Source organism: Oncorhynchus tshawytscha, linkage group LG06 (assembly GCF_018296145.1).
Source record: "Oncorhynchus tshawytscha isolate Ot180627B linkage group LG06, Otsh_v2.0, whole genome shotgun sequence".
Lineage (NCBI taxonomy): Eukaryota > Metazoa > Chordata > Actinopteri > Salmoniformes > Salmonidae > Oncorhynchus > Oncorhynchus tshawytscha.
The window spans coordinates 54,617,519-54,637,585 of record NC_056434.1 but is presented as its reverse complement, the minus strand read 5'-3'; the positions used below and the strand labels follow the sequence as shown (position 1 = coordinate 54,637,585).

At 42.5% G+C, this 20,067-nt stretch overlaps 1 protein-coding gene across 1 annotated transcript in view; it reads left to right on the top strand.

Moving 5' to 3' along the window:
* Positions 1–20,067, top strand: part of LOC112232475 (filamin-C-like) — a 59,695-nt gene that overhangs the window by 21,233 nt on the left and 18,395 nt on the right. Inside the window, exons 4-25 of the mRNA XM_024399487.2 lie at positions 1,034–1,190; positions 2,989–3,185; positions 3,737–3,899; positions 4,089–4,289; positions 6,653–6,914; positions 7,161–7,297; positions 7,533–7,726; positions 7,873–8,130; positions 8,413–8,536; positions 8,954–9,114; positions 10,942–11,323; positions 11,574–11,836; positions 12,067–12,333; positions 12,530–12,848; positions 13,203–13,376; positions 15,093–15,255; positions 15,566–15,726; positions 18,420–18,578; positions 18,728–18,848; positions 19,005–19,161; positions 19,243–19,432; positions 19,514–19,782. Coding sequence (XP_024255255.1) covers positions 1,034–1,190; positions 2,989–3,185; positions 3,737–3,899; positions 4,089–4,289; positions 6,653–6,914; positions 7,161–7,297; positions 7,533–7,726; positions 7,873–8,130; positions 8,413–8,536; positions 8,954–9,114; positions 10,942–11,323; positions 11,574–11,836; positions 12,067–12,333; positions 12,530–12,848; positions 13,203–13,376; positions 15,093–15,255; positions 15,566–15,726; positions 18,420–18,578; positions 18,728–18,848; positions 19,005–19,161; positions 19,243–19,432; positions 19,514–19,782 — 4,479 coding nt within the window. The remainder of the gene's footprint in view (positions 1–1,033; positions 1,191–2,988; positions 3,186–3,736; positions 3,900–4,088; positions 4,290–6,652; positions 6,915–7,160; positions 7,298–7,532; positions 7,727–7,872; positions 8,131–8,412; positions 8,537–8,953; positions 9,115–10,941; positions 11,324–11,573; positions 11,837–12,066; positions 12,334–12,529; positions 12,849–13,202; positions 13,377–15,092; positions 15,256–15,565; positions 15,727–18,419; positions 18,579–18,727; positions 18,849–19,004; positions 19,162–19,242; positions 19,433–19,513; positions 19,783–20,067) is intronic.

Sequence of the window (20,067 nt, the reverse complement as noted above, 5' to 3'; positions counted from 1 at the left end):
GGGAAAGAGTGTAGTGGAGGAGGAGGGAGTCAATGAAATAGAATAGAAATAGAATCTATGCAATGTGGAAATGTGCCTTCACATTGGTATATTTTATGCCTGTCTGTTATGTCTATGTCCTTAAACAAAGTTCTACCTTTTGCCAAGTAGACAGACTATCTTCCAGGCCTACTAAGTCATTTAGTCCTGTATCGATTTCTTTAAGACTATTTACAGTAAAGACCAGACAACAATCCTCTTTAAGGTTAAATACAGATGTGCTTTGACCTATGCTTCCCATGGGGCACAAGTGTTTAAGTCAAGTAAGACAATTGTGGCTATATTGACCCTTAACCCAATGTTTGCCAACCATTTATTTTTATTTTTATGTGGCACACCTAAAATGTTCCTATTAATTAATTTAGTGGTAATGACCTCCTTCTTGGCAGATCCATACTGCAAATCCTCTATTTTCAGTGACAAATATTTTTTTTACAGATCAAATAGGGTTTATTTGAACTATTGTCATAGTTCTTTACTCATGAAGATTAATTTGTGTGTACCTCTTTAAGAGTGTCCCGTGAATCCCCACTAGGAAGATATTTGTTTAGCTCTGGTAAAAAAGTAATTTAGTTTTGAACATTTTGGGCTACAGACGAGCGGTTTTGTGCATTGGGGTGCAATCACGGACACTCAGCTAAGCCTAATCAGCCTAATCAGACCTGCCTGTGCTAATGCTTCTCACAGGCTAAGTAAAATGACAGCCTTTGCTCATGATGCGCTCCCCTCAAATGATAATGAAACAACAATGCACCAGACTTGAAACAGTGATACAGAAGTAACCATGTACCATTCAATGTAGTGGCAAAATAGTCAAAATTCCATATGCATTCACAGGTCACGTGGTGTGTGTTCCAAAAAATTTACAAGATCAGGAAGACTTTTGTGGCACACCTGAGTTCCTCAAGGCACCGGTTAAAAATCACTTCCCTAACCCATGACTTTCTGCTTGTTGACTAGGTAAGTAATTTTTCACACTCTCCTTGTGGCCTAGGTGATCAACCCTGAGGAGATTGTAGATCCGGAAGTGGATGAACAGTCCATGATGACTTACCTGTCCCAGTTCCCCAAGTCTAAACTGAGGCCTGGCGCTCCCCTCAAACCTAAAGGGGTTCAGCTGTACCCCAAAAAAGCCAAGTTTTACGGACCAGGTGGGTACCACTGGGATAGGGACCATACTTTACCACAGTGGTGAGTTGAATCTAGCACTGATTTCAAATCAAATCAAATCAAATTTTATTTGTCACATACACATGGTTAGCAGATGTTAATGCGAGTGTAGCGAAATGCTTGTGCTTCTAGTTCCGACAATGCAGTAATAACCAACAAGTAATCTTAACTAACAATTCCAAAACTACTGTCTTATACACACAAGTGTAAGGGGATAAAGAATATATACATAAAGATATATGAATGAGTGATGGTACAGAGCGGCATAGGCAAGATACAGTAGATGGTATCGAGTACAGTATATACATATGAGATGAGTATGTAAACAAAGTGGCATAGTTAAAGTGGCTAGTGATACATGTATTACATAAAGATGCAGTAGATGATATAGAGTACAGTATATACGTATACATATGAGATGAATAAATTAGGGTATGTAAACATTATATTAGGTAGCATTGTTTAAAGTGGCTAGTGATATATTTTACATCATTTCCCATCAATTCCCATTATTAAAGTGGCTGGAGTTGAGTCAGTGTGTTGGCAGCAGCAACTCAATGTTAGTGGTGGCTGTTTAACAGTCTGATGGCCTTGAGATAGAAGCTGTTTTTCAGTCTCTCGGTCCCAGCTTTGATGCACCTGTACTGACCTCGCCTTCTGGATGATAGCGGGGTGAACAGGCAGTGGCTCGGGTGGTTGTTGTCCTTGAGGATCTTTATGGCCTTCCTGTAACATCGGGTGGTGTAGGTGTCCTGGAGGGCAGGTAGTTTGCCCCCGGTGATGCGTTGTGCAGACCTCACTACCCTCTGGAGAGCCTTACGGTTTTGGGGGCGGAGCAGTTGCCGTACCAGGCGGTGATACAGCCCGCCAGGATGCTCTCGATTGTGCATCTGTAGAAGTTTGTGAGTGCTTTTGGTGACAAGCCGAATTTCTTCAGCCTCCTGAGGTTGAAGAGGCGCTGCTGCGCCTTCTTCACGATGCTGTCTGTGTGGGTGGACCAATTCAGTTTGTCTGTGATGTGTATGCCAAGGAACTTAAAACTTGCTACCCTCTCCACTACTGTTCCATCGATGTGGATAGGGGGGTGTTCCCTCTGCTGTTTCCTGAAGTCCACAATCATCTCCATCTCCTAGATTTAGTAGATAAGGAAAGTTTTACTTGCGATAGTTGTGAGGTTGTTTTACCTACTGTAGTTGAATGCACTTGGGGATAAAGCATCTGCCCAATGACTAAAGTAATGTAAGTGAATCAGGATCTCTGATAAGCATAATGTATTGTTTCATATACTGCCCATAGACCCAAACACATCTAACTGTCAGGACTTCTGCCGAAGTCAGTTCCTCTCCTTGTTTGGGCTGCATTCGGCGGTTGACGTCACCGGTCTTCTAGCCATTGCCGATCCACCTGTCATTTCCCATTTGTTTTGTCTTGTCTTGCCACACACCTGGTTTACATTCCCTCATTACTTGTCATGTATATAACCCTCTGTTCCCCCCATGTCTGTGTGTGAAATTGTTTGTTGTCAAGTGTTTGTGCACTATGACTGGTTCGCAACGGGTTATTTGGTAACCATATTTTGTTGTTCTGGGTGCCGTTGGTTTTGCTTATTAAACTGCTCCGGTTTTTACCCAGTTCTGCTCTCCTGCGCCTGAATTCCCTGCAGCCAGTCACGCACTTCTTACACCAACTCTCTATTTTACACAGATTTTTCTAACTATAAATTCTGCTGGAAATTCATGGACATTGTACAATGAAGTAATCTTCCTCTCTCTCCCATAGGTATTGAGGCAAATGGTAACATGGTTCTGAAGCCAGCAGTGTTCACAGTGGAAACTCTAGAGGCAGGTCAGGCTGAGGTGCTGGTGTATGTCAATGATCCTGAGGGACACACTGAGGAGGCTAAGGTGGTCTTCAACAACGACAAGAACAGGACCCACACCGTTATTTACATCCCCAAGGTTGAGGGCGCCCACAAGGTAACTGATCACTACCATCAATATCCCATATAGATTTATTTTACTTAACTTTACATTCTTACTTGACTTGACTTTACTATACACACATCTCATCATCACAATGCACTACTAGCCCATTGAAACTCTTTAAAGGAAAGCTTAAAGGCCCAATGCAGTCAAAAGTCATTTCCCCCTGTTTTGTATCATATTGTACAACAGCTGATGAAACTAACACTGTAAAAGTGTGAAAATATGATATCAGTGTTATTTCCTGATAGCTGCTGGTTGAAAATACAATCTACACAGGACCTTCTAATCACCAGGTTTGCATGGGCGGGAGTTTCAGATTTCCATGGTGACATCACCATGCAGTAAATTGGTTGATAAGACCAATAACAAAGTTCCAAACCTCTGCCAATAACAGCTAAATTTCACACCACTCCCAAATTTTGCCAATGTAAATCTATTACAGTAAGCTATTTAATTGTTACCCAGAAATTATTTGAAATATATATATTTTTTAAAGTCTGCATTGGGCCTTCAAAGGAACATTTTACTGGTTCTTTCCTCAGGTGAAAGTGCTATTTGCTGGGCAGGATGTTGATAAGAGCCCCTACACAGTGAACGTGGACAAGGCCATAGGTGATCCCAACAAGGTCCAGGCCAGAGGACCAGGGCTGGAAGCTACCGGCAACATGGCCAACAAACCCACCTACTTTTACATCTACACTGCAGGTAGGGAGTGGGGACACACCAGACAAGGAACACATTAGTAGCAGTGATCAGATGAGTTCCTTACAAAACTGCTAAAACTAGAGAAGGAATTTACTGTGAGGGCCCAAAACAATGTCCCACGTTTCCTTGTTTTGATCACATGGTTGGTTAACAGTGTTTTGATTGATCTCTTCCTGTTATCCTGTCTAGGTGCTGGTAACGGTGATGTGAGCGTTGTCATCGTGGACCCTGAGGGGAAGAAAGACACGGTGAAACTGATCTTGGAAAACAAGGGGGACAGTGTTTTCCGTTGCACCTACCGGCCCATGTTGGAAGGCCCCCACACCATCCATATCCTGTTTGCCGGTCAGGAGATCCTTAAGAGCCCCTTCAAGGTTCAAATCACAGAGGGTAAGTTAGCACTGAGCCAACTGTCACTAACAATTACCAACTGTCACTACACAAATCACTGTTGTTGGCACTACTGTTGCATTGTGTCATTCTGATGTTGATCTATCACTCTTTAGTTCCACAGTTATTTCAATCACTCGTCGCAGCCAACACGTCGCCATGATGACCAGTCAGTGTTAGGTTGAAGTTAAACCAACTTCCTGTCTGTGATGTTTCACTCCTCCCTCTATCGTGGGTCCTCTTCCAGTTCAGATAAATCCCCAGTCTGCATTCACCTCTCCCGGTGGGGAGAAGGACCCAGAGGGCAAGAAGGGTGGTGTCCCTACCCTCAGAGGCAAAAAGTGCAGACCAAGTTAGTATGGGTTGTCTAGGTGGAGGCCTGTGCCCATTGGTATGCTAGCCGGCCCCCACCATACCTATGTCCTGTGCCCTATGCCATTTTCCCGATGCCCTGTATGCTTCCTGTGGCAATGCCATGCCCTCTGAGGGCCAAGTAGGAGTGCCTTGCTTGGGAGGTTTCTGCCTTGCCTGTGGCAGCTTGGTGTTGGAGACAGATATCTCATACATTTCTATTATGCAGCCAAGTGAATGTTCTTGACTAGTAGGAAACTTTCCAGGAAAGTGATTTTAGTCTAAGCGAGTCAGTGCTTCTCAGATTGCATTATGAAATGTTGCATTTTTGGCTTGTTGTGTTTCCTTGATTTGGGTTAGTATTCATAGGTGTGATTGCTTCAAACTTTTAAGTGTAACCAAGCCTGCAATCAATGTTTCTATTAGACTGACCAATTGTTAAGTCAGTTGTTGCCTGGAAGCTCAATTAGTTTCTTCATGCTGCAACCAATACATGGTTGTATTGATATACAATACTTGTCAAGTTTGGACACACCTACTCATTCAAGGGTTTTTCTTTATTTGTACTAGTTTCTACATTGTAGAATAATAGTGGAGACATCAACACTCTGAAATAACACATATGGAATCATATAGTAACCCAAAAGGTGTTAAACAAATCTAAATATATTTTATATTCTTCAAAGTAGCCACCCTTTGCCTTGATGACAGCTTTGCACACTCTTGGCATTCTCACTTGTGATATTCCTATACTGCATTGTGTCAAAGTTCAAAGCTAGCATCATATGGAATTGATTGACTGATTATGTTCATTGACCTTAAAAATGAAATTCATTATAGCCTCTTGCCTGCATCATGTTTGCATACGACATTGTTTCGTATGTGAATGCTCCTGCCAGGTTAGTCTGTCAATCTGTCAGTCTGTGTACCACTCTCCTTAATAAATCCTCTACTGACTCCCCATCCCGCATGCGGGAGCGTAATCATCGCCTGAAACGAATTAGCATAACGCAACGGACATAAATATCCCTAGAAAATATTCCTATTCATGAAAATCACAAATGAAATATATTGAGACACAGCTTAGCCTTTTGGTAATCACCCTGTCATCTCAGATTTTCAAAATATGCTTTACAGCCAAAGCTAGACAAGCATTTGTGTAAGTTTATCGATAGCCTGGCATAGCATTTTGTCCAGCTAGCAGCAGGTAACTTGGTCACGGAAATCAGAAAAGCAATCAAATTAAATTGTTTACCTTTGATGAGCTTCGGATGTTTTCACTCACGAGACTCCCAGTTAGCTAGCCAATGTTCCTTTTTTCCAAAAACATTATTTTTGTAGGCGAAATAGCTCCGTTTGTTCTTCACGTTTGGCTAAGAAATCGACCGGAAATTGCAGTCACGAAAACGGCGAAAAATATTCCAAATTAGCTCCATAATATCAACAGAAACATGGCAAACGTTGTTTATAATCAATCCTCAAGGTGTTTTTCAAATATCTATTCGATAATATATCCGTCGGGACAATTAGTTTTTCAGTAGGACCGATTGGAGTAATGGCTACCTCTGTATTTTACTCGAGAGTCACCCTGGGAGCCATCAGGTGACCACTTACGCAATTTTGCTGCCTACGGCTATTCTTCAACATAAATGCGTAAAACTACGTCACAATGTTGTAGACACCTTGGGGAATACGTAGAAAGCGTAAGCTGGTTGATAGCACATTCACAGCTCAATAGGGACTCATTGGAACGCAGCGCTTTCAAAACATGAGTCACTTCCGGATTGGATTGTTCTCAGGCTTTCGCCTGCAACATCAGTTCTGTTATACTCACAGAAAATATATTTACAGTTTTGGAAACGTTGGAGTGTTTTCTATCCAAGGCTGTCAATGCATATTCTAGCATCTTGTCCTGACAAAATATCCCGTTTAAAATGGGATTTTTTTTTTTCCAAAACTGAAAATACCGCCCCTAGAGTCGCAACAGGTTCCACCCCTTTCCTTCTCTCCAGCCATCAATGCTGACACGTGTCGTGCCACAGGAAGAGGCCTTCAGGCAAAAGGGGTGCGGGTCAAGGAGGTGGCAGACTTCAAGGTCTTCACCAAGGGAGCTGGCAACGGAGAGCTCAAGGTCTCAGTGACTGGACCATGTGGAGATGAGGAGCCAGTGAAAGTAAAAGATATTGGTGGTGTCTATGAATGTGAATATCTTCCTAACCAGACTGGTAAATACACCGTCAACATCACCTGGGGAGGACAGCCTATCCCACACAGGTAAGGACTTTCAATAAGCTGTTTTAAATGCTTAGAAATGTGTAGAAATGCTTATGAATTATAATGCTTTTTTAATGTTCTATTAGTGTTTGTTAATTATTAAATCCTAATTAATAATAGCATATAAAGTATTTATAAAGTTATCATAATGTGTTTACTACACTTCCCAATGTCCAGCACCTACATAGTCTACTGCAACATACCCTCCTTTCCTTTTCTTTACCTATTTCTGTGTGTCTCTTTCAGCCCCTTCGATGTGGAGGTGAGTGAGGTGGCAGGCCCTCAGAAGGTGAGAGCCTGGGGTCCTGGTCTGTTGACCGGCCGGGTGGGCAAGTCGGCTGACTTCGTGGTGGAGGCCGTCGGCACGGAAGTGGGAACTCTGGGTAAGCCAAGACATGAGGGACATGGGGCATTATGGGTAAAGTAGTTGAACAAGTAGAGTAATGGATCAGATGACAGTAACAAAATCAAACTTCTTTAGTGGAATTTATCTTTACATTTTACATTACTTCTTCTTTATAGTCACAAGTTCAGTTGGTATTCTAACAGGTGTGCAGAGGAAAATGACCTATATGCCTTGAGTGATTGGGAGACTAAAGTCAAACGTTCTCTCTCCAGGCTTCTCTATCGAGGGTCCATCCCAGGCTAAGATAGAGTGTGATGATAAAGGTGACGGCTCCTGCGATGTCCGCTATTGGCCCACTAGGCCAGATTACTATGCTGTCCATGTCATATGTGATGACGAAGACATCAAGGGCAGCCCCTTCATGGCCCACATCCTCTCTGCAACCAATGACTGCTTCCCTGATAAGGTTAGGCTCCTCCCACCACACCAGCCTAGCTCCACCCTTACAGGAGTAGTTTTTATGACGCACAAAAACACACTGATGTACAAACAACACACACATGTAATTGTACCTCTATGCAACTCACATTAATGTTTACCTCTCTGTTGCAGGTGAAAGCTTTCGGTCCAGGCCTGGAGCCCATAGGGGTCATCGTAAACAAACCAGCAGAGTTCACGATCGATGCCCGCGGGGCTGGCAAAGGCCATCTGAAGATCTACGCCAAGGATACAGAGAGCGTCACCATCGACATTAAGATAACTGATAAGGGAGACGGGACCTTCTTGTGTGTGTACGTTCCCATCAAGCCCATCAAACACACCATCATCATCACCTGGGGAGATGTCAAAGTGCCCAACAGCCACTTCAGGGTGAGTAGGACCGACCCACTGGGATTTGAACCCGGGATCTCCTGTGTGTCACTAAACCGTGTTAGCCCACTGAACTAAAGACTAGGCATTAGGTAAGGGACGGGGAGCCAATACAAGTCTTCAGGTCTCATACAAGTTTACATAAGCCCAGCTAGCCTACTCTTATTTAGGGAAAATGATACTCCACTAGAAAGGGATATGAGTACTTTAGGTAGCAACAATAGTGTTGTGTGTCAAGTGTTGCCTATGTCTGAAAAACACTGTGTGTTTCTGTGTGTATAGGTGATTGTTGGAGAGGGCTGCCACCCAGACAAGGTCAAGGTGTATGGTCCAGGAGTGGAGAAGACAGGACTCAAGGCAAACGAGCCCAACTTCTTCACTGTGGACTGCGCAGAGGCTGGACAAGGTATGTGTGTTAATAGGAAATACTACTCAAAGTGTTCTTCGGCTTCTTCCTGTAGAAGAACCCTGTAGAGTTCCAGGTATACCATTTTCACCCTGCTGGAACCCTTTTAAAACCATTTCTTCCCTTTTAAAACCATTGAGAAGGCAGTTTATTTATTTTTTATTTAACCTTTATTTAACTAGGCAAGTCAGATTCTTATGACGGCCTACCCCGGCCAAACCGTAACCCGGACGACGCTGGGCCTATTGTGCGCCGCCATATGGACGAGCATCGTCTTGCACTTGTTCTGCCAATACCAACCTAACTTTAGTGCCTGCAACTGTAAAAGATCAGAAAGTTATTGATACTGATAGGCACAGTATTATGAGATTTCTTCATTTGTACCGGTAGATATACATATATATTGACCTCCCACAGGAGACATCAGTATTGGGATCAAGTGTGCTCCAGGAGTGGTGGGTCCAGCTGAGGCTGACATCAACTTTGACATTATCAAGAACGACAATGACACCTTCACTGTCAAGTACACCCCCCCCGGTGCAGGGAAATACACCATCATGGTGTTGTTCGCTGAACAGGTGAGACTAAATCTACACTACCCAGGGTCCCTCAGTAGAGAGTTACTGTTACAATGGACATCAAATGTGGAGACACTATGGAGGCTCTAATCTAGAGCGCCCAGTTAAATTGTGTTTGAGCCCATTTTTTATTAACTCTCTAAATTGTTAAATGAGCGAGAAATAGATGTCATTGTTGCAATAGTTTGAGTGGGCAACATATACTATCATCTTAAATTGACATGTTGAATTATTTTGCCATATTGAATTATTGTATATTTTGCACTAATTTCCCTCATGTGGACATTTGTTTTACTACCTTACACATTCTTGCATTTTCACCATAAAATTAAGTGGAATTCAACATCCTTTTACCTTAGATTGGTGATGTTCGAATAAAAGTTTAGTCATCATGATAACATAAGATTGATTACTTAAAACAGATCAATATCTTTGATCAATATCAATATCCGTTGAGTTTGTCACACGTGCTGGGACGCATCGGACTTAGAACGCGGAGTGGCCAGGAAATGGCACAGAAAATTAGTGGGTGGTCTCTCTATAAAAGTTGCTGGCCACACACCAATAGAAGGTTTTGACAGTCAAACTAGCAGTTAAATAGCAACCAACCGTTGTCACTGTTGATATCCTATGCCGCGTCGTGATATGTTGAAGTTAACTAACAGAAAAAGTGGTCTGTTCCCTTTTCCTTGATGGCAGCCTCCCAAAATCAACATCCAAAATTAAAATATAGATATAAGTTCTCATCTAACCAACCATGTATAGGTTATTCCAAGTTTCCATGTGCCCTTTGAATAGTGTTAGTTTAAACAGTGCAACACCCCAAACATTTGTCCCCTGTTCTATAGATTTTGGCGTAATATCAATGGAAGTGATTAACAAAAAAAAGTGTTGTGTTACACTTACCCGGTTTGCGAGCCACCTGAAAACAAATGCAACACTTCAAACTGTAGCTAGCTGTCTTTTACAAATTGTCCTCTAACCAGTAATGTACACATTATTTTGAGATCCCGTGTGGTTTTTGAGCTTTATTAGTTTTAACAAGACGTGCAACCTCATCTCCTCCCTCTAGCGCCATTGAACTCAACATGATATCGACATGAGTGATTGACAAATAGGTGTTGTGTTTCTCTTTCCATTTTGGCGACCCCCAAATCAAAATGCATCCCTCCAAAATATAGCTGACTGTCATCTGCAGGTTGTTCTCTAACCAAGCGATGTAAATAATAACTCCAGTTTCCATGTGTTTTTTTAGTTGTGTTAGTTTCAGCAATGCGTACAACCTGGTTTTAAACCCTATTCGATAGGGTTTTTGGTGCGTGTGCAGTTTATACAAAAACACATGTAATATGATTACTATTGTTGCACATTTACTTCATGTGTAGATACTACATTTTATATTTAGGTTTTCAATACAGTATATCACAAACTGTTTCTGTTTCTGTTTTAACATTGGCATTCTTATCAAAATGTCTTCTCAACAGGAAGCAGCGACAGCATCATTTTCAACTTAAGTTTTAGGAATATAAATTGAACATTCAGCATTAATTTCCAGTGTTATTGTACCTGATCGGGTAAAAACTCCTGAATGAGTCCAAAAATGTGCTATGGTTTATTTATTTTGATGATATACCAGAAATCACCAAAACAGGTTTGCCCTGCCTACTGTTACTATGTGGCTTAGCATTAGAACTATAATAATTATAACTATTCATTCTAAGGATGACCCGAATGGTACAAAAGTTGCCGTAGTTGGGATCTCGATTTGTGTTCGAATTTTTATAAAAAATCATACAGCAGCAAAACCATTACATATTTTTGTTACAGGAAATCCCCATTAGTCCATTTAGGGTGAAGGTGAATCGTTCCCATGATGCTGGCAATGTGAGGGCTGAGGGTCCAGGACTCAACAAGACAGGCGTGGAGGCGGGCACTCCGACCCACTTCACCATCTTCACAAAGGGAGCAGGCAAGGCCAAGCCAAAGGTCCAGTTCACAGCAGCAGAACTGAAGGGAGAGGCTGTCAGGGACTTTGAGATCATAGACAACCATGACTACTCCTACACCGTTAAGTACACCGCTGTTCATCAGGGTCAGATGACCATCTCCGTCACCCATGGAGGGGACCCCATTCCAAAGAGCCCCTTCAATATTACTGTGGCTCCTCCTGTAGATCTGGGAAAGGTCAAGGTTACAGGACTGGACACCAGTAAGTTCTCAACATTGTACACAGTAACTTTGCAACGTAGAGCCCAAAATGTAATTCATTTGAAAACTGGGTCTTGTTATCTTATTCATTTTCTTCTTCTTAGGACCATGTACATCTGACATTGCCCTAGATTATAGCTATATACCATAGCTAATTCTTATTTGCAATGGTGTTGTCAATAGTTTCAATGAGTAGCTGTTAAAACTGATGAATTTAAGATTTAAGCATGTTTGTTCTTGTTATTTTACAGAGGTGGAAGTTGGCAAGGATCAAGAGTTCTACATCAACACCCAGGGAGCCGGAGGACAGGGCGAGGTGGCTGTCAAGATGACCTCACCCTCTGGCCGACCAATCCCTTACAAGCTGGATTCGGACACAGCCAATGGAGCCCACTCGGTGAAGTACATCCCCCCAGAGGAGGGGCCTTACAAGGTGGACGTCAGCTATGACTGCAACCCCGTCCCTGGATCCCCCTTCGCTGTGGAGGGAGTGATGCCTGCTGACCCATCAAAGGTAAAAGTGACTACAACATTTGACCCTATGAGCTTCAGTGGGATCTATTTTAATGTGAGGCTCATGAAAAGACAGTAACTGTCCTCTGACTGATACTCCAAAATGTAATCTGTACTGAAGCTTAGTGAAGCATTATGGATGTTTTTTGTCCTGTGTTTGCTTACACTACTGGCATCGACTTCTTCATGACATTATGAGTCTCTCTAACATCTATTAACTTTATCCTTCAGGTGCGTGCATACGGCCCAGGCCTGAAGGGAGGCATTGTGGGTAAACCAGCCCCCTTTGCCATTGACACCAATGGAGCGGGCCCCGGCGGGCTGGGCCTGACTGTGGAGGGGTCGTGCAAGGCTAAGATCGAGTGCCAGGACAATGGACACAGTACCTGCCTGCCTACCGAGGCTGGAGAGTATGCCATCAATATCCTGTTTGGAAAGCAGCACATCCCTGGGTCTCCTTTCAAGGCAGCTGTTAAGCCATGCCTGGACCCCAGCCAGGTGAGATGATACTTTATTTAATATACTTTATGCCTTTGATATGCCAAGTTATTGATTTATTGACATGCCTATTGGTTGTGTATTCAGGCTGATTATATCGTTTATATATTTTCCATGTTTTGTAGGAATGTATGACATCAAATTTGAGATTGTGTGTATGTTTCTGCATCTCAAAAAATATCAACTAAACCTACAGGTAACCGCCAGTGGTCCAGGCCTAGATAAAGCCAAGGCAGGGGAACCAGCCTACTTTACAGTGGACTGCACCAGTGCCGGAGAGGCTAAGCTCACCATCGAGATTGTCTCTGAGTCCGGGGCTGAGTCCGAGGTCCACATCCAGAAGACAGCCGAGGGATCCTTCTCTGTCACCTACATCCCACCTTTTCACGGCACACACACCATCACCATTAAGTACGGGGGTCATGTGGTTCCCAACTTCCCTGCGCTCATCCAAGTGGAGCCGGCTGTTGATACCGGCGGAGTGCAGGTCTATGGACCAGGAGTGCAGCCCAGAGGTAAGGTGGAGTAGTTGTGGAGTGGTTAGGGCATATTACCCTTGCTTAGGTAGGCAAAGTAGGCAAAGACTCCTATAGCTAAAGGCTACTTAAGCTATTTAACTATAATTTGGTAAATGCCTCAATCTAAGGCTAGCTAGCTACTATACACAGTAGTTTACAAGCAAAACGAAGCATAGTTTACTGATTAAGGCCATATAGCTAAGGCTACTATAGCATTCTGGCAAAAAGCTACTATAGCTAAAGTATACTTTAGCTTACTGGAAAAGGTTACTAACACTACTGTAGCTAACAATTACATGCTAACAATTACAGTAGCTTGTGATCCTTCCTTGCGATCATCTATGTCTGTAGGTGTCATCAAGGAGGTTACCACTCACTTCATTGTGGATGCCCGCAAAATGCCCAAGACCTCTGGTGACCACTTGAATGCATGCATCATCAACCCTTCAGGCACCAACACAGACACCTACATCACAAACAAGGGAGACGGAACCTTCAGAGTGGAATACACCGCCTATGAGGACGGTAAGAACATGTAGAAGATGAAAACTTTTCTGAAAGCTTTCTGATAGCTAAAGTTAGGTTGCTTGGTAGGATATGTTTAATAGCTATCCGACTCCAAGGACCATAAAGGGACAACGTAGATGTATACAGGGCAAGCCCATCACATGTTACTTGTTCTTTTATTCAGTTTTGTTCAACAAGGAATCCTTGAAAAGAGTGATAGCGAGATATTTTCAAATCAAATCAAAGTTTATTTTTCACGTGCGCCGAATACGACAGGTTGTAGACCTTACAGTGAAATGCTTACTTACAGGCTCTAACCATCAGTGCAAAAAGGGTATTTGGTGAACAATAGGTAAGTAAAGAAATAATAACAGTAAAAATACAGTGAAGAATAACAGTAGGGACGCTATATTGTTAGGAGAAATATATTCTCAAGGTTCATAAGCTGAACAGAAGTTGTAAGGTTCTGGTTTAAATTAATCAGATACAGACCAGTCCACAATTGTCAGTTACGTTTATTCTCGAGAGCTCTGCCCATCATTTCATGTACACCTCTCATTTCGTCATAAATGTCCCTCCTCCTCTCAGACAATGTCAAAGCTGCTTTTCAATTCCATTCCAACACATACATATTGCTTATCATATGCTACCACATGTTACACAATCTACTGCAAGTCCAATGGTTTCTCCCCTCCCTGGGTGGGGGCAAGACATCTTTCCTGTTGTTAGTTTCACTGTGGTCACAAGTTGTCTGTCACAAGTCGTCTGTTAACACTTCCGCTTTGCCTATGTACAAATATTCTTCATCAGACAGGATACAATTCTGTTAGTTATAGTTCTACATTAAATGTATACATCATTTAGTCATTATTCATAAAAATCCCATAACATATATACAGGCACCGGTTAGTCGGGCTGATTGAGGTAGTATGTATCAAATCAAATCAAATCAAATTTATTTATATAGCCCTTCGTACATCTGCTGATATCTCAAAGTGCTGTACAGAAACCCAGCCTAAAACCCCAAACAGCAAGCAATGCAGGTGTAGAAGCACGTACATGTACATGTAAATATGGTTAAAGTGACTATGCATATATGATGAACAGAGAGTAGCAGTAGCGTAAAAGAGGGGTTGGCGGGTGGTGGGTGGCTGGACACAATGCAGGTGTTTGAGCGGAGGGTTCATTTAGGACTAGATAGATAGAGTAGATAGAAAGGGTATAAATACAGAATGAGGCAGAGGAGGTGATCTGAGGGGTTTAGAGAAGAGAGGCAGAGAGGGGAGAGGGCTTTATAAATAGAGTTAGTGCTGGAACAGAACAGAAGCTCAGGTATATATGCTCTGCTCTGTCCTTCTCTGAGCCTCTTCTCTCAGATACAGGAGTAATGGCTAGCTGGAGGTATTAATAGAGTTCTGTCAAGTTAATGTTATTACGGTATAACAACGGGGGGAGATGTGTTATTTTTGTGTATTAATGATTAGTCTCACATCTCCATAGTTACCACATGTCTCATTCATTATCTGAACGAATCTTAGGAAGAAAGGTTCACTCGTGATAAAATATCAGAAATACATTGAAAATTGTCTTAGATAGATATAACTTAATTGCCCTGCATAGTAAAACCAGCTTGGCCATCATACAACATCATGTACAGTATACATGTATATAGAGCACTACACACACACAGCACTGTGAGATATTGAAACCATCTGATTGGTCTGTCTGTTCCAGGTATGCATGTGATTGAGGTACTGTATGACGAGGTGGCCATCCCTAAGAGCCCCTTCAGGGTGTCAGTAGTGGAGGGATGTGACCCCACCCGGGTCAGGGCCTACGGGCCAGGGCTCGAGGGAGGACTCATCAACACACCCAACTGCTTCACCGTCGAGACCAGGTACAATCACAGCAAAGGAAAAGATTGCATACACACAGCCAATGTTTCTGAGCAGGTGCTGGATATCAAATAATATATTCAGTAAATGCTCAAAAGAGACAGCACACTGCAATCTATTATGCTCCCATGTGGTTTATTGATGACAATAACATTTTAGCTAGTTAAGCACATAAGAACACATGATCACAGGAAAATCATTCACAAATCCAATGTCTTTCAATTCTTCCAAAAATGAGAAAGCCTTTCCTATGAAAGCAATGTAATTGATGTGAAATTACCATTAGCGTTGATCATTGTCTGTGTTCTCTAGGGGTGCTGGTACTGGAGGCCTGGGCCTGACCATAGAGGGAGCGTCAGAGGCAAAAATTACCTGTAAAGATAACAAAGATGGCAGCTGCAGCGTAGAGTACGTTACCTTCACACCTGGAGAGTACGACGTCAATATCAACTTCGGAGGACACCCCATTCCAGGTAATGCCTCATACACATACACATTCTAGTTGTATTAGTCGTATGTACAGGATACACATGGTATACATCAAGGATGGGCAGCTGATGTGGGTGGGGGCCACAAAACATCTGAACTCACCATGAGGGGCCGCAGTGGCTCGTGGATCTGTGTACCCACATCCATACACCCACATACAGCCATAGACTGCGGAGAAAGAAAAAAAAGGTTTAAAGTGAATTTCCTGCAATTCTATACATGTTGCAGAGAGAAGATTTATTTTTATTTATTTTTAATTTCATGCAATTTTGCTATGGGGCGGAGAGAATAATTTGCAGTTTAACAGCTAATTTACTGCAATTCTATTCATTTTGCCATAAGGTGGAGAGACATGTTTGTAGTTTTGATTGTGATATATTAGTGAGAGTGACTAACAAAATCATTGGGGGCCTCCCGGTCAGTATTTTTACCATGATTACCTCAAGTTTTGACAGCAGGCTAGACATTGGCTAAATTGAGTGACTGTCAGTGACTGACATAACAATAGAAAATCTGCTGATACACAACCAAATTTCAAAATTGCATAGAGTTGATCAGGCTGTTGATTGTGTCCTGTGGAATGCTGTCCCACTCCTCTTCAATGGATGTGCAAACTTGCTGGATATTGGTGGGAACTGAAACACACTGTCGTACACGTCGATCCAGAGCATCCCTAACATGCTCAATGGGTGACATGTCTGGTGAGTATGCAGGCGAAGAACTTGGACATTTTCAGCTTCCAGGATTTGTGTTCAGATCCTTGCAACATAGGGCCGTGCCTTATCATGCTGAAACACGATGAACTCTTTTGACAACGTTGACAGGAGCAAAACGGTCGCCCACAAGACGCCATACATGCTGTCTGTCATTTGCCCGGTACCGTTGAAAATGGGATTCATCCATGAAGAGCACACTCTTCCAGTGGCCATGGAAGGTGAGCATTTGCCCACTGAAGTCGGTTATGACGCCGAGCTGCGGTCAGGAAAAACCCTGGTGAGGACGACGAGCACGCAGATGAACTTCCCTGAGACGGTTTCTGATAGTATGTGCAGAAAGTCTTCGGTTGTGCAATCCCACAGTTTCATCAGCTGTCTCGTGGCTTGGTCTCAGATAATCCCACAGGCGAAGAAGCCGGATGTGGAGGTCCTGGGCTGGCAGGGTTACATGTGGTCTGCGTTTGTAAGTCTGGATGGACATACTGCCAAATTCTCTAAAATGACTTGGAGGCGGCTTATGATAGAGAAATGAACATTAAATTCTCTAGCAAGAGCTCTGGCAGACATTTTTGCAGTCAGCATGCCAATTGCACACTCCCTCAAAACTTCAGACATCTATGGCATTTGTGTTGTGAGACAAAACGGCACATTTTAAAGTGGCCTTTTTACTGTCCCCAGCACAAGGTGCACCTTTGTAATGAGCATGCTGTTTATTCAGCTTCTTGATATACCACATCTGTCAGGTGGATGGATTATCTTGAGACAAATGCTCGCTAAAAGGGATGTAAACAAATTTGTGCACAAAATTTGGGAAAATAAGCTTTTTGTGAATATGGAACATTTCTGGGACTTTTTTTTTTTAGCTCATGAAACATGGGACCGACACTTTACATGTATACAGTGCATTCGAAAAGTATTCAGAACCCACATTTTGTTACGTTACATCATTATTGTACAATTGATGTAATTGTTTTTTTCCTCCTCAAACCTTGCCGCAGAAATGTTTTGGTACCCTTCCTCAGATCTGTGCCTCGACACAATCCAGTCTCTGAGCTCTACAGACAATTCCTTCGACCTCATGGCTTGATTTTTGCTCTGACATGCATTGTCAACTGTGGGACCTTTATATAGGCAGATGTGTGCCTTTCCAAATCATGTCCAATCAATTGAATTTACCACAGGTGGACTCCAATCAAGTTTCAATTTCGAGTCTCATAGCAAAGCAACTGAATACTTATCGAAATAAGCCATTTCCCTATTTCTATATTTATTTTGACAAATTTGCAAACATTTCTAAAAACCAGTTTTCGCTTAATCATTATGGGGTATTGTGCGTAGATTGCTGAGCATTTTCTTTATTTAATCAATTTTGGATTAAGGCCTAACAAAATGTGGAAAAAGTCAAGGGGTCTGAATACTTTCTGAAGGCACTATATATATATATGGGAGAATGGGAGAAATACATATATATATTTTTTTGTGTGTATGTGAAGTTTTTGAAAATTGATCCGCAGACCCACAAAAGAACGGTTCACGGGCTGCCAGTTGCCCATCCTTGGTTTCCACCGTCCAAAGAAATGCTTACTTGCAGGTTCCTTCTCGACAATGCAACAACAATAAGATTTAATAACAGATAAGACTCCTAACATAAAGTGAATGGCTCAGTAGAATAGAATAAACATTTTAGCGTGAGTATAATACAGGGAGGAACAATTGATAGTCCAATAATTAATAGTCCCCACATAAACACACATACACTTACACACTGCATGGAGAAGAAGCAGCAGAATCATCACCATAATACAAGTTTCAAGTTTATTTGCTATGCATAATGAATAGTGAAAATCTTACCCCAGCTCTCACGATAAAAACACCACAAAAACACAATATCCAATACTTCTCAATATCTCACTATTCCACAAAAGCTGACCATACAGTGTCTCTATATGTGTCTTCTGCAGGCAGTCCGTTCCGCGTGCCAGTGTGGGATCCCAGTAAGGTGAAATGTTCAGGCCAAGGTTTGGGTGACAGAGTCAGAGCCCACCTACCTCAGACCTTTACTGTGGACACTATACAGGCAGGACAGGCAAATCTGGAGGTCAGTCTCATAGGACCATCAGGTAAGACGAACTCGACATACTTGACTTTACTCACACATGCACACACTCAAACATAAAAACACCCATAAACACACACACACACATACACATGAATGTTTACATATAGTGACTTATTTGAATGTAGCTAATCGGTCCTCTTTTCCCCATAGGTTCAGAGCCTGTTGCTGTAAAAAATAACAGTGATGGTACACACACAGTCAACTACACTCCAGTTCATGATGGCCCTTACACTGTGTCAGTTAAATATGGAGACCAGGAGGTTCCTCGCAGGTGAGACAGACTGGACAAAACTAGATTTACCGTAAACCCTTACTGTAATATCCTCATTTACTTTTCTGTATGCATTTCATACATTTTCAATAGGGTCATTAAATATATATGCTGTATTTATATTTTTTTGCTCTCTCTCTCTCTCTCTGTCCACAGTCCATTCAAGGTGAGATCTCAGCCTGGTCATGATGCCAGTAAGGTTTGTGCAAGCGGTCCAGGTCTGGACAAGTCAGGTGTGCCCGCCAGCCTGCCAGTGGAGTTCACCATTGATGCCCGCGACGCAGGAGAGGGACTGCTCACTGTACAAATACTGGTGGGTAACCCCTCACCTCCACCCCACCCCCACACACACACACACACACCCCACACACATTAACATCTTCTTCCCCTGTAGGACCAAGAATGCAAGCCAAAGAAGGCTACCATCTATGATAACAGAGATGGGACCTACACAGTGTCTTACGTACCAGACTCCACCGGCCCTTACACAATCATGATCAAGTATGGAGGCGATGAGATCCCCTACTCTCCCTACCATATCTTAGCCCTGCCCACTGGAGATGCCAGCAAGTGTCTGCTTACTGGTACACCTCTCATTTTCCCTTCTCTTCTATTTTATTTTCTCTTTTCAATAGTCTGACAATTTTCTCTCTCCTTATTCCCAGTGTTTATCGGAGGACATGCCCTGGCATCAGGTCTGACTAAGATGCAGGTGAACGAGGAGGCCATCATCTCTGTGGACACAAAGGCCGCTGGGAAGGGCAAGGTGACCTGCTCGGTCATGACCCCAGAGGGGGTGGAGCTAGACATGGATGTGCAGGAAAACCGTGATGGAACCGTCGACATCTACTACACCGCTCCAGAACCAGGAAAATATGTCATCACCATCCGCTTCGGAGGAGGGCACATACCCAAGAGCCCCTTCCATGTTACGGTTGAGTACATATTAGTAATATAGATTTGTGTGTTAATTAATATATATATACACACTACTATTCAAAAGTTTGGGGTCACTAAGATTTTAAAAGAAAAGCACACATTTTTTTGTCCATAAAAATAACATCAAATTGATCAGATATATAGTGTACATATTATTAATGTTGTAATTGACTATTTTAGCTGGAAACGGCAGATTTTTTATGGAATATCTACCTAATGGGCCTCTGTACATAGGCGTACAGAGGCCCATTATCAACAACCATCACTCATGTGTTCCAAT